At 42.4% G+C, this 14971-nt stretch overlaps 1 protein-coding gene across 15 annotated transcripts in view; it reads left to right on the forward strand.

The window, feature by feature from the left end:
- LOC139561100 (calcium/calmodulin-dependent protein kinase type II delta chain) overlaps positions 1 to 14971 on the forward strand; it is a 117868-nt gene that overhangs the window by 62275 nt on the left and 40622 nt on the right. For 14 of the 15 annotated variants that reach the window (XM_071377951.1, XM_071377958.1, XM_071377954.1 and 11 more), the window contains exons 3-5: positions 1237 to 1296; positions 5689 to 5743; positions 14787 to 14852. In XM_071377951.1, coding sequence (XP_071234052.1) covers positions 1237 to 1296; positions 5689 to 5743; positions 14787 to 14852 — 181 coding nt within the window. Of the gene's footprint in view, positions 1 to 1236; positions 1297 to 5688; positions 5744 to 14463; positions 14571 to 14786; positions 14853 to 14971 lie in introns of those variants that run through there. The other variant, XM_071377965.1, reaches the window with a different exon arrangement.

Below are 14971 nucleotides of genomic sequence, written 5' to 3' on the forward strand. Positions count from 1 at the left end.
GCGAGCCAGGCCTAATCACCCAACATGTAATGCTATCGTGGCTGAATGGAAGAAAGTCTCTGTAGCAATGTTCCAACATCTAGTGGAAAGCCTTCTGAGAAGAGTGGAAGCTGTTAGAGCAGATATTCGGGGACCAACTCCATATCAATGCCCATGATTTTGGAATGATATGTTTGGTCATGTATTGTATGTTTAACACGTCCGCCATTAATTCTACAAACTGGGGTCCTTCGGCGCGTCCCTCTTCAGTTGAATTCAAAATTAGCTCTCCTCTTGGTTTGAGCTACCAGGTGGATATTTCCTCTCAACATTTTTCAGTCCAACGTCTTGATTTATCTATGAAGGACACGCTACATTAAACTCTGTGAAACGGAATTTAGTTCATTTCCTGCTTCTGTCGGCTGAATTTATTTATGATTAATAATTCAGTGGCTGCAGCGGTTGGCCTCTTGAAAGATGAAAGTGGAACCTGGAGGAATTGGAGTCCTGCTTCGCTGTGACGTTGCTGTACAATGAATAACCTGGGTGAATTTTAAACGTTTTAAGTGGTTCTCAAATACGTACTCGTCGTGACTTTAATAAATGAATGTCCCCCTCACCATGGGGTAGCCTACTAGTTCGTTGGACTCAGTTGGACGGGACTTGTATTCAATAATTGCGTTGAAATTAGTAGCACGTGATATTGACATGTCAATTATCTCACGTCACAAATAATCAACACATATTAGTGTTAGGGCTGCTCAAAGCCCGCTGTCATGCGTGTTGCAGTGATCTGATATCTTGTTGGCAGCATGATGAGACACCTTATGTAAACAAGATCAGTCTATATTTCTGGTTCACCAAAGAGGTCAACTTTTAAATGGGCATAGCATTACTGACTCCATTGTGGTAATGATATATATTAACCAGGCATCAACTGTAGCTCATTGATTCTTTGTTAAATATTCAATTCATCCAAAAGTGAAAATGCTGCCCCCTATCCCAAAGAAGTTTTAAATATCACCCTGGATATTTGATCGTTTTGTGAATGTGTTGACACTGCTCTCGTACCGAGAAGGCGAATGGAACGCGGAAGTAACAGGGGGACGTCTTTTAGCGTGGTCACGGGAATGTGAAAACGGGAGAAAAGATGACACTTACTCACCCTAACCACAAGGCGAGGGAATTACCACGGGCCCTCGAGGTGAAGGTGTGTGCCTCAAGACTCATGGCTTTTGTTTTGTCTCTCTCCTATAGATCACCAGAAGCTGGAGCGAGAGGCCAGGATTTGTCGCCTGCTCAAGCACCCCAATATCGGTAAGTCCCATGCTGTACAAGGCTTATACCTTCAGTGCCCTGCTCCCTCTAACCTCTTCCCTCTCCTCTTTCTGGACAATGTGCCAGCTGACCCTTCACTGGCAGCAGTAAGACTAGGGAGGGTATATTACTGAAAATGTTCTAAGTTTACCAGTAAACTACCAGAATGTTGTTAACTTTCAAGGATTTTATGTAATTTATCACAAGACATCTATCTAGTGGCCCTTTTGGGTCCCTGTAATTATTTCTGGCCCTCTTTGTGGCCTTATCGCATGTGAAATATATACAATTAATCAAATTGAATGACCAAGTAGTAAAAAATGATCCTTAATATAAACCATCAACTTAGTTAATACCATTGGCGTTTAAAATGAACGTTTCAGCATGTTAAACACGAGCAGCACCGCAGATATTGAGATGAGTGAGATGCAAGACTCCGCTCACACACAGTATCTGTGCAAGGGTTCACGTCACACTGTTCACAGCGTGGTCGCCAGGGCACCATAACAGCGGAGAAGTTGAGCCTCGCGCTTCAACGCTCTTAGTTGTTGCGGAAATTGACCCACTATATGGTTTACTTTATGCATGCATCGAGAGCATCCTGACCTGACTTGCATCACCGCGTTGTGTGGCAACTGCTCGGCATCTGACCGTAAGGCGCTACAGAGTGATGGGTTTGGATTTCTGAGCTTTATCTATTATTAATCATTAGTTATAAAAGAGACATGAGGGGTGCCATAATGATGCTTGGGAGGAGCTGAGCGCAGGGAAAATGGTCACATGTGGCAGTACTGATAAGGGGAGGAACCGTTTAAGGCCCATTCAGCTCCATGCCTAGCTGCCTATGATGCAATGTTTAGCGATAAGGAGGAGACTTCACCCAAGGCAGGGTACGTATACTACCACGGGTGAAACCATGTCTTTGTTTAACGCAGCTGTATTGACCCTCTGTGAAGAATAAACTTGGTTTAAGCTTTCAGTGTCCCTTGAGTTTGCACTCTGAAATGTAGAACCTAACAAGAGGGTAGTGCGTACGGCCCAGTACATCACTGGGGCCAAGCTTCCTGCCATCCCGGACCTCTACTAGGCGGTGTCAGAGGAAAGCCCCAAAAATTGTCAAGAGAATCCAGTCACCCAATTTATAGACTGTTTTCTCTGCTACCGCACGGCAAGCGGTACCGGAGCGCCAAGTCTAGGACCAAAAGGCTCCTTAACAGCTTCTACCCCCCCAAGCCATAAGACTGCTGAACAATTCATCAAATGGCCACCCCTCCATTTGCTTTGTACACTGCTGCTACTCACTATTTATTATCTATGCGTAGTCACTCTACCTCTACCTACAGGTACAAAGTACCTTGACCAACCTGTACCCCCGCACACTGACTCGGTACCCCCTGTATATAGCCTCGTTATTGTTATTTTATTGTGTTACTTTTTATTATTTTTTACTTTATTTGGTAAATATTTTCTTAACTCTTTCTTGAACTGGACTGTTGGTTAAGAGCTTGTAAGTAAGTATTTCACGGGAAGGTCTACACAAATAATTATGGTTGAGTCTACTTTTAATTGAAATTATCATTGTTGATTTGATGGTTTTAAATTAATTCTACTATTTGCTGTTGAACCCATATGGTATATCCACTAGAAACTCAGGAACAATATGGACACAGATAAAAAAAAAAAAATCTATATATGAATATTAAAAATAAAAAGTTATTGAAGTATAAATTACCGAAGTTACCATAGATTGTCATAAATTACCTGTTAATACCAAAGATGACAGTAACTTTGGTAAATTACCGGTAGCTTTGGAACCCTAAGTAAGACCAATCACACTTATGTCATAATTGCCTGTGTACTGTCCACACTCACACACACACACACACACACACACACACTCACACACACACACACACACACACACACACACACACACACACACACACACACACACACACACACACACACACACACACACACACACACACACACACACACACACATTGACCATCTGTCTCAGTCCTGGCCAACCCACTGTGCCAGAGTAGTTGTTCCCAACCTCCATGGCTAAAAAAAGTAGAGTGAGAAAGGAGCTGCTGTTTTCCTGTAAAAAAAAAGCAATAAAAAAAGCTGCTGTACATATGTCCCCAGGATCTCACACGCATCAGGGGAAGTCACATTATTTGAATCCACACCACTTCCACACACACGCCCTTACTTCCTGAGACTCTCCTCATTTTGAAAGCAAACAAACTCGATGACACTGAAAACCATTTTAAATACTGAGTAAACGCTGGTTGAGTCTTCCCATGCGCAGTGTCGTCTCTTGATAGTTTGTGCAGACCCCATCTGTGTGGCTTCCCCATCCCCCCGTAAGCTGCCAAGGAACCCACAGAGGCCAATTAAGACTTCACTAGCAACGTGACCACACTGGGTGGGTGGTTTTTTTTCTTTATTTTTTAAATATTTTTTTTTTCAGAAACGATGAGGGGGTGGAAGAACGAGTGGATGATAGGGGGGTTATTTTGTTTTGTCTGTTGTCGGTAAGACAACTTAGCGCTTAAATGCACGCGAGGGAAAATTGGCAGGAAGAGGGTGGTTTTGGATTGCCTTGTGTCTATCGGCCCTGGAGCTATTGTTGTGTAATCCGAGCTTTATTAGGCAGCTTTAGATGGCATGATTTAATGTTCTGTGAGAAGAACAGCCTCCGTGAAGCCTCAGTTTCAATGGGATCCCGGGCTCTTTTTATGTTTTTTAGCCTTCCCTTAATGTGGATTACGGGATAACACAAATGCCTAGCAGGATGGATACTATCCTGCCTAATTATTATACCATCAAACCATGTATCTCGTTTATCTCAGGTTTCAGGCTCTATCCTCTTAGGGTGATGTCTCAATCGCTACCCCATTTTATTTTTTATTTTTTTTAATTTCACCTTTATTTAACCAGGTAGGCAAGTTGAGAACAAGTTCTCATTTACAACTGCGACCTGGCCAAGATAAAGCAAAGCAGTGCGACAACACTAGCAACAACACAGAGTTACACATTATTTAAGGACTTAACTATAGCGATAATACCCCAATTGATTCAAATTAATGAAGACCCAGTTCCCGTATTTCTACAGTATTTATAGGTCCATCCCCTTTTCTTCTTCGAGGTCATCCGTCTCTGTTTCATTCTCTGATTGGCTGGTGCACGTAGTGATCGCCTCGTTAACGTTCCGCATCGTAGGCGTCTATATCCGACCGGTAGAGCCATCCCGCTCCTTAAGGTCGCCATGACAATAGAGATGTCAGTCAGGAATAGAACTAATGAAGACATGAGTGGATTCTTAGAGAAAGAGGGGATTTCTCTTGTTGTCTTTCCTCTCTCTCAATTGATTTTGCACTCTTTTCTCACCCTTTTGTGCTGGCTATTTTCTCTTACCCTTTTCCTCTCTCCTTTACTTTCGCCTTCCCCCATCGCCCCTCCCTCAATTCTAGAGGTCAGTCACTGCCATCCATCTGTATAATATCACTCAGGGAAGTAATTTTCTTCTTTTGTGTTAATTACTCTCTCCAATGTTATCTGGGTGTGCGACACATGTTCAGGGACCCAAAAGCCTGAGAATGGGACGGAGATTTGGCTGGGCCTGTTGACCAGCAAACCTGTTCTACTGACCAATTGAAACACAACAATACCTAATTGTGGTTGTTGACTGCATGAGGGTGTGTGTAGCCCGTAGCATTCAGATACAAAAGGGTCTGCCGTCACACGTTGAGGAAAACCGCTCTGAATAAAGTGTGCTGAGCACTCCACCCGTACGTTAATACTTCAACAGGACACATGTATAGCATGTACTGTATTGTCTGTCAAAGTCTTATAGAAACCTTTTTGTACATTTATAGGGCATGTGATAATTGTGTGCTTAAGCGTTCATAATTGATTTAAAGTCCATGTTGTGAACACTGGCAACATAACAAAGGTTTATTGTGACGATACATCAACGAGACATCTCCTGACACGCGGAATGAAAAATCGCATTAATATTCGAATGCTGAAGATTTGGACGTGTAGATTTAAATGCGAGGCTGCTGTATTGGTTGTACTACTATCTGTGTCTGTCTCGGTGAGATGAATGGGAAGTTTGTCTGAGGTCTGTTATGGATTGAATATAGTGAGGTCTGGCAGGATCGGGGGTGTTTCAGGGTAATTTGTGTAATGGATGAGTTTTTCTCTTCCTCCCTGACCTTTTTTCTTTCCCTGCCTGCCGGGCACACACACACCCAGGCATGCACAAGCATCAGACTACACACACTGACACGCTAGCTGTCTGAATAACTGAATGGGTCCATCTGAGAGGGATCATTTCTAATCAGACTTTCTCTCTCTCCCCCCCTCTATTTTCCACAGTGAGGCTCCATGACAGCATATCAGAGGAGGGATTCCACTATCTGGTCTTTGACTTGTAAGTTCAAACCTGCTTTATTGTGTGTCACTCTATAAAACCCATCAACCCCAACCAACCAGTGGTGTATGTAAGACATGGCTTTTTTTTGATCCACCAGAAAAGACGTGGAACAAATAATAAAACAAAAATTATGGTTAAACTCAAATATGCAAATTGATATGTACAAGCAACTAATTGCAGCATTACCGCAAAAGTGGAAGAGGCAAGTGGAAGGGGGGAAAAGTAAGGAACTTGTCTGTCGGCCCTGCATTAAAGACCAAAATTGGTTAAAGAAAGTTGGGATAAATAAAAAAGTTACCAGTTTCATTTAAGGACAAAAAAATGGACAGCTGTGCCATATAGATTTCAAAATAGTTGGGAAGAGATATTCAATGTACCAATTCCATTGCACTGCGAAGAGACAGAATCATGAGATAAGTTGTTTCGGTACTGCCCATATGTAGCTTGTTTTTGGTCGCAGGTCCAGGAATGGCTAAAGAATTGCAACATTTACATGGAGCTAACGCTGCAAATTGAACTGCTGGGTGATTTTTAAAAGTCATAGTCAATCGATCAATTGTATAAAAATACTTTTTGCAAAAAAAATGTATAGTTTTTAATTTACAATCTGTAGAAACTATGGGATTAGAAAGGTTCAGAACGTTTGTGAAACGTCACAGTTTAAAAATATATGTCAAATAGAAATCAAAACTAGATGGTGTTGAGAGATGGGAGGGGATGGGATTTAAAACAAACAAAAGATAACTGCTGTTAAATATACTGTGTTCATAAAATGTATATAGTATGTAGAAGCTGGAAGTAGAAGGCTAAGTGTTGTTGTCCATTCGTTTACTCCAGTTAGGGGAGGGGTGGTAGGGTTAGCAGAAAATAATAAAGGAAAATATATTTACAAAAAAATGCTGACAATTACATTGATGGAAGCCACAATCTATCTGCGATGTTAAAGCTGATCTACCTCCTAAAAAAAAAGACATGGCTTCGGCTACAATGTCCTACAGTGACCAGAAACAATCCCTTCCTGGCTTTCTAAGATATTTACAGTATCCTTTACACACCTAGTTCAGTAGGCCTACAATGCTATTGGATCTATAAGCTCTCCTGAGATGAAAGTTAATTGAGTTGAATAGGTTTAGGTCTAGATAATGAATATGCTCACTGTATAGAGCCACAGTTTAGTTGTTCAAATAGAGGGACACAGACACACACACACACACACAGGGAATGAGCTCAGGTAAATAAAGCTGGCGAGCATTTCAACCAGAGCCAACCTCAGGGCCGTGTTGTACGCCTGTTAGTAGGGATGGGTGGGGTGTCAGTACAGTTGCATATCACAATATTTTTTGGGGATGATATTACATCATTATTTGATATTTGACTTTAAGAATCAATAAAAAAAAATCTGGAAAAAAAACGCAGGGATTATTCATCCTATACCTAAAGCCAACATGCTTTCAACACTTATTTCCCTGATTGATCAAAACTTGTTTTCCTTGCTCATTCTTGTATCTCTGCAGCAGGCATATAGTGAGAAATACGTTTGGAACATAAAATGGCAGTATCGAATTGCATACAGTACATTCGTATAGTATTCAGACCCCTGGACTTTTTCCCCATTTTGTTACGTTACAGCCTTATTCTAAAATGTATTAAATCGTTTTTTCTTCATCAATCTACACACAATACCCCTTAATGACAAAGCAAAAACAGGTTTATAGAAAATTTGGCCAATTTATAGATATATATATATACATACAGTTGAAGTCGGAAGTTTACATATACCTCAGTTTTTCACAATTCCTGACATTTTAATCCTAGTAAAAATTCCCTGTTTTAGGTCAGTTAGGATCACCACTTTATTTTAAGAATGTGAAATGTCGGAATAATAGTTGAGAGAATTATTTATTTCAGCTTTCTTTTCTTTCATCACATTCTCAGTGGGTCAGAAGATTACATACACTCAATTAGTATTTTGTAGCATTGCCTTTAAATTGATTAACTTGGGTCAAATGTTTCGGGTAGCCTTCCACACGCTTCCCACAATAAGTTGGGTGAATTTTGGCTCATTCCTCCTGACAGAGCTGGTGTAACTGAGTCAGGTTTGTCGGCCTCCTTGCTCGCACGCGCTTTTTCAGTTCTGCCCACAAATTTTCTATGGGTTTGAGGTCATGGCTTTGTGATGGCCACTTCAATACCTTGACTTTGTTGTCCTTAAGCCATTTTGCCACAACTTTGGAAGTATGCTTGGGATCATTGTCCATTTGGAAGACCCGTTTGTGACCAAGCTTTAACTTCCTGACTGATGTCTTGAGATGTTGCTTCAATATATCCACGTCATTTTCCTCCCTCATGATGCCATTTATTTTGTGAAGTGCCCCAGTCCCTCCTGCAGCAAAGCACTCCCACAACATGATGCTGCCACCCCCGTGCTTCACGGTTGGGATGGTGTTCTTCGGCTTGCAAGCCCCCCCCTTTTTCCTCCAAACATAATGATGGTCATTATGGCCAAACAGTTCCATTTTTGTTTCATCAGACCAGAGGACATTTCTCCAAAAAGTACGATCTTTGTCCCCGTGTGCAGTTGCAAACCATAGTCGGGCCTTTTTATGGAGGTTTTTGAGCAGTGGGTTCTTACTTGCTGAGCGGCCTTTCAGGTTATGTTGATATAGGACTCATTTTACTGTGGGTACAGCTACTTTTGTACCGGTTTCCTCCAGCATTTTCACAAGGTCCTTTGCTGTTGTTCTGGGATTGATCTGCACTTTTCTTACCAAAGTACGTTCATCTCTAGGAGACAGAAAGCATCTCCTTCCTGAGCGGTATGACGGCTGCGTGGTCCCATGGTGTTTATACTTGCGTACTATTGTTTGTATAGATGAACATGGTACCTTCAGAGGTTTGGAAATTGCTCCCAAGGATGAATCAGACTTGTGGAGGTCTACCATTTTTTTTCTGAGATCTTGCCTGATTTCTTTAGATTTTCCGATGTCAAGCAAAGGTGGCACTGAGTTTGAAGGTAGGCCTTGAAATACATCCACAGGTACACCTCCAATTGACTCAAATGATGTCAATTAGCCTTTCAGAAGCCTCTAAATCCATGACATCCTTTTCTGGAATTTTCCAAGCTGTTTAAAGGCATGTATGTGTAAACTTCTGACCCATTGGAATTGTGATACAGTGAAATAACCTGTCTGTAAACAATTGTTGGAAAAAATGACTTGTGTCATGCACAAAGTAGATGTCCTAACAGACTTGCCAAAACAATTTTTTGTTAACAAGAAATTTGTGGAGTTGTTGAAAAACAAGTTTTAATGTCTCCGACCTAAGTGTATGTAAACTTCCGACTTCAACTGATATATACAGTGGGGAGAACAAGTATTTGATACACTGACGATTTTGCAGGTTTTCCTACTTACAAAGCATGTAGAGGTCTGTAATTTTTATCATAGGTACACTTCAACTGTGAGAGAAGGAATCTAAAACAAAAATCCAGAAAATCACATTGTATGATTTTTAAGTAATTAATTTGCATTTTATTGCATGACATAAGTATTTGATACATCAGAAAAGCAGAACTTAATATTTGGTACAGAAACCTTAGTTTGTAATTACAGAGATCATACGTTTCCTGTAGTTCTTGACCAGGTTTGCACACACTGCAGCAGGGATTTTGGCCCACTCCTCCATACAGACCTTCTCCAGATCCTTCAGGTTTCGGGGCTGTCGCTGGGCAATACGGACTTTCGGCTCCCTCCAAAGATTTTCTATTGGGTTCAGGTCTGGAGACTGGCTAGGCCACTCCAGGACCTTGAGATGCTTCTTACGGAGCCACTCCTTAGTTGCCCTGGCTGTGTGTTTCGGGTCGTTGTCATGCTGGAAGACCCAGCCACGACCCATCTTCAATGCTCTTACTGAGGGAAGGAGGTTGTTGGTCAAGATCTCGCGATACATGGCCCCGTCCATCCTCCCCTCAATACGGTGCAGTCGTCCTGTCCCCTTTGCAGAAAAGCATCCCCAAAGAATGATGTTTCCACCTCCATGCTTCACGGTTGGGATGGTGTTCTTGGGGTTGTACTCATCCTTCTATTCCTCCAAACACGGCGAGTGGAGTTTAGACCAAAAAGCTCTATTTTTGTCTCATCAGACCACATGACCTTCTCCCATTCCTCCTCTGGATCATCCAGATGGTCATTGGCAAACTTCCGACGGGCCTGGACATGCGCTGGCTTGAGCAGGGGGACCTTGCGTGCGCTGCAGGATTTTAATCCATGACGGCGTAGTGTGTTACTAATGGTTTTCTTTGAGACTGTGGTCCCAGCTCTCTTCAGGTCATTGACCAGGTCCTGCCGTGTAGTTCTGGGCTGATCCCTCACATTCCTCATGATCATTGATGCCCCACGAGGTGAGATCTTGCATGGAGCCCCAGACCGAGGGTGATTGACCGTCATCTTGAACTTCTTCCATTTTCTAATAATTGTGCCAACAGTTGTTGCCTTCTCACCAAGCTGCTTGCCTATTGTCCTGTAGCCCATCCCAGCCTTGTGTAGGTCTACAATTTTATCCCTGATGTCCTTACATTTACATTTACATTTAAGTCATTTAGCAGACGCTCTTATCCAGAGTGACTTACAAATTGGTGCATTCACCTTATGACATCCAGTGGAACAGCCACTTTACAATAGTGCATCTAAATCTTTTAAGGGGGGGGGGGGGGTGAGAAGGATTACTTTATCCTATCCTAGGTATTCCTTAAAGAGGTGGGGTTTCAGGTGTCTCCGGAAGGTGGTGATTGACTCCGCTGTCCTGGCGTCGTGAGGGAGTTTGTTCCACCATTGGGGGGCCAGAGCAGCGAACAGTTTTGACTGGGCTGAGCGGGAACTGTACTTCCTCAGTGGTAGGGAGGCGAGCAGGCCAGAGGTGGATGAACGCAGTGCCCTTGTTTGGGTGTAGGGCCTGATCAGAGCCTGGAGGTACTGAGGTGCCGTTCCCCTCACAGCTCCGTAGGCAAGCACCATGGTCTTGTAGCGGATGCGAGCTTCAACTGGAAGCCAGTGGAGAGAGCGGAGGAGCGGGGTGACGTGAGAGAACTTGGGAAGGTTGAACACCAGACGGGCTGCGGCGTTCTGGATGAGTCCTTACACAGCTCTCTGGTCTTGGCCATTGTGGAGAGGTTGGAGTCTGTTTGATTGAGTGTGTGGACAGGTGTCTTTTATACAGGTAACGAGTTCAAACAGTTGCAGTTAATACAGGTAATGAGTGGAGAACAGGAGGGCTTCTTAAAGAAAAACTAACAGGTCTGTGAGAGCCGGAATTCTTACTGGTTGGTAGGTGATCAAATACTTATGTCATGCAATAAAATGCAAATTAATTACTTAAAAATCATACAATGTGATTTTCTGGATTTTTGTTTTAGATTCCGTCTCTCACAGTTGAAGTGTACCTATGATAAAAATGACAGACCTCTACATGCTTTGTAAGTAGGAAAACCTGCAAAATCGGCAGTGTATCAAATACTTGTTCTCCCCACTGTATATATACAGTGGGGCAAAAAAGTATTTAGGTCAGCCACCAATTGTGCAAGTTCTCCCACTTAAAAAGATGAGAGAGGCCTGTAATTTTCATCATAAGTACACTTCAACTATGACAGACAAAATGAGAGAAAAAAATCCAGAAAATCACATTGTAGGATTTTTTATGAATTTATTTGCAAATTATGGTGGAAAATAAGTATTTGGTCAATAACAAAAGTTTATCTCAATACTTTGTTATATACTCTTTGTTGGCAATGACAGAGGTCAAACATTTTCTGTAAGTCTTCACAAGGTTTTCACACACTGTTGCTGGTATTTTGGCCCATTCCTCCATGCAGATCTCCTCTAGAGCAGTGATGTTTTGGGGCTGTTGCTGGGCAACACGGTTCCATTTAAGAATGATGGAGTTCAGAGTGTTCTTGGGGACCTTCAATGCTGCAAAAATGTTTTGGTACCCTTCCCAAGATTTGTGCCTTGACATAATCCTGTCTCGGAACTCTACGTACAATTCCTTTAACCTCATGGCTTGGTAGTCAGTAGAAAGGCCTCTTTAGTGTCCTACGTTTTCATAACTGTGACCTTAATTGCCAACCATCTGTAAGCTGTTAGTGTCTTAACGACCGTTCATTAATTGTTTATGGTTCATAGAACAAGCATGGGAAACAGTGTTTAAACCCTTTACAAGGAAGAGCTGTGAAGTTGTTTGGATTTTTACGAATTATCTTTGAAAGACAGGGTCCTGAAAAAGGGACGTTTCTTTTTTTGCTGAGTTTATATGTATCGGGATAATATTGGAATGGCCCGGTCCCCGGCAATTACCAGCCCTACCTGTTAGTGGGGTATATTCATTTGTAAGCAAACTGTACATGTAGTAGTTGCTAGATAAACTAATACTAATTCCAATTATATGTCCTCCATGTGTGTCTCCAGAAGCTCTCCAGGCAGGACGTGGGAATAACTAACACAGATGTGCTCCGTAGATCACCTCCTCTCCTAGGTTTTGTTCACCAGTACCATCTTCCCTTCATCGGCTTACTTTCTGTCGGTTTCCTTTTCTCATCACCGCTCCCTTCCGGGTGAATTTACATAATAATCCAAAGAAGAGAAGGGTTCATCACAATTACCATTGGTTCAGAGCTGGCCAAGCTTGCAAAGATGCTGATAAGTTCATGAGCTCCACACTTTTGGTCTGTGAGCAATGCTTTGCATTGTTAATGTTGTTTTGAATATTTTGTAAATGTGTATGTTTGTTCAGAGGTGTCAACGCGGAGTTTTGAGGCATCGCTCGACTCATGCCCCCATGGATATTTACATGATTCATATTTATGGAAATCTAAGTGGGCAGCTCTGAAGGTGGCCCCAAAGGCAATAAAGACGCGTGCGCAAATGCAGCCGTCCAGGCTGTTTGTGTCCCTGCTCTACACTGCGGGGGGGGCTAAAGGCTGAACGCCCAGCCCTCTCCTCTTCCCCTAATGTTCCTCTGCACAGGAGTCTCTCCCTGAACTTAAACACTCCTTACTTATTCCTACCAGTAGACAGCGCTGTATTTTACAGTTCTGTTTCCACTGGTATTTACTGCGTATGAGTGGGTGTACTAGGAATTGTTTTCTCACCCTCTAGTCAAATTATAATGTGATGGGCTTGTAAGTTACTCTTAACAGTCTAATCTTCCCGTAGACTCTGGTGTAGTGAGAAATTGGGATATACCACCGCCCCACAGGGTATTTTAAATAGACTAAACGCCTATCTCCTCCTTTAAGGATTACAAGGTTAATCCATTGGCTGATCAAGTGTGTTTATTTCCAATGGCAGCATGCCAAAACTAACCTTATGCTCCACAGATGTCAAAGTGGGCTGGAAATCCCTGTCTCGGTCCTCTATGGAGATGGCCTATGTTCAATAAGTAGGGCTCTGAGTTTTTCCTGAAACTCTGGGCCCTAGTTAAAGCCAATTAATGCCCCAGAGTTTTTCCCTTGGTGAGGTCATCTGGACAGGGAAAAACTCAGGGCTGTATTTAGAGGGAACACAGTAAAGTATGTATTGGTTTCGAGTTCTGTTTGCCTGGCTCCTATTGTCACGCCCTGACCATAGAGAGCCTGTTATTCTCTATGTTGGTTAGGTCATCTAGGTAATTATATATCTATGTTGGCCTGGTATGATTCACAATCAGAGACAGCTGTTTATCGTTGTCTCTGATTGGGGATCATATTTAGGCAGCCATTTCTCCTTTGTGCTTTGTGGGATCTTGTCTAGGTATAGTTGCCTGTGAGCACTACTCTGAGCTTCACGTTTCGGTTGTTCGCTTTATTGTTTTTTGTTATTTGAGTTTTTTCTTCCTAATAAAAAGGATGGAAACATACCACGCTGCATTTTGGTCCACTCCTTATGACGATCGTGACACCTACGATGCATCACAGTTAGTTTGAACGCTAGCCTTTTGATCTGAGTGATTTGATTAGCGTTCCTTCCATATAGCTCTCTCCCCAGCAACAATGTCTGTGTTTCTTCATGTGCTACGTCATTGCACGTTACATCCATATTTCACCATTTGTTGACGCACATCAATATCACTCCAGAAGGAAAACATTACGTCTACAGTACTCTCCTTCGCTCTTTCGAACAGTCCATCCAGCTCTCTGCCCATTACTTCCACTATCTTTCCATCTCTCTCTCTCACTCCCTTGTGTATTGGCAGCAGTTTGGCAGTGTTTAATTTGGCAGCTGGAAGGGGAAATCGGTCCCAATTTATTTAAAATGCTGCATTTAATTTGACTAAGGGCTGTTAAAAAAAAAAAGGGTCCGCTCTTATGCAGCTGAGATTAGTGAATTGCGGGGATGAAAGCTTTTCCTTCCTTTTACCCAAATAAACCTGGCCAGAAGAATGACAGCAAACGATAAGACAAATGAGGCAAATTACATTGCCTGTGAAATAAAGGTAAAACACATATAGTTCTATAACATACACCTGCCTTTATATTTGAATGCATTCATTCAATGAACAACCACTTTTTACTACGACGTTATATGGAACAAACTGAAAGCGTTGCGAGAATCCATTGGACGTTTTGTCTGCGGTTTTTTGTTGCACTCTGAACACAACCCAAGAATAACCGTCTGGTGTCGTTCCAGTGCCAAGAGTGGTTACATGAAACATTCCCACCTCCTGTGTTGCCCAGTTCCTTGGAATAACACTTACGATTTGGGACATTTAGCTCACTGGAATACACAGGAATGCATTCCAATCTAATATGTGAACTACATGTTTTATTCTAACACCGTTGGAGGAGTGTCTAATGGTATTCTAATGATCAGAAAGCACAAGCATATTTGCTGTTTCGTCCAATATCGTGACATCTTTTTGTGTGTCTCTAGAAATGTCGTTTCTCTCCTTCTCGAAGATGCCTGAAAGGCAGATTTGCATAGCTGATTGCAACCCTCGTTCTCCGGGTCTCCCACTGTTTTCCGAACTTCTAGCATGGAATTAACATGTCTCGTATTCCCCTTTCTTCCAGGGTGACTGGCGGGGAGCTGTTTGAGGACATCGTAGCCAGAGAGTACTACAGCGAAGCGGACGCCAGGTCAGGTTCACACACTCACTTAACAGCAACTATGTTACTGGTCTAGTCAAACACATGTCAGTGGATGTAAAAAGCACACATTCTAGTTCACTTAGTTGTACACAATAGACTTAGTGGAT

Source organism: Salvelinus alpinus, chromosome 31 (assembly GCF_045679555.1).
Source record: "Salvelinus alpinus chromosome 31, SLU_Salpinus.1, whole genome shotgun sequence".
In the NCBI taxonomy this organism is placed as follows: Eukaryota; Metazoa; Chordata; class Actinopteri; order Salmoniformes; family Salmonidae; genus Salvelinus; species Salvelinus alpinus.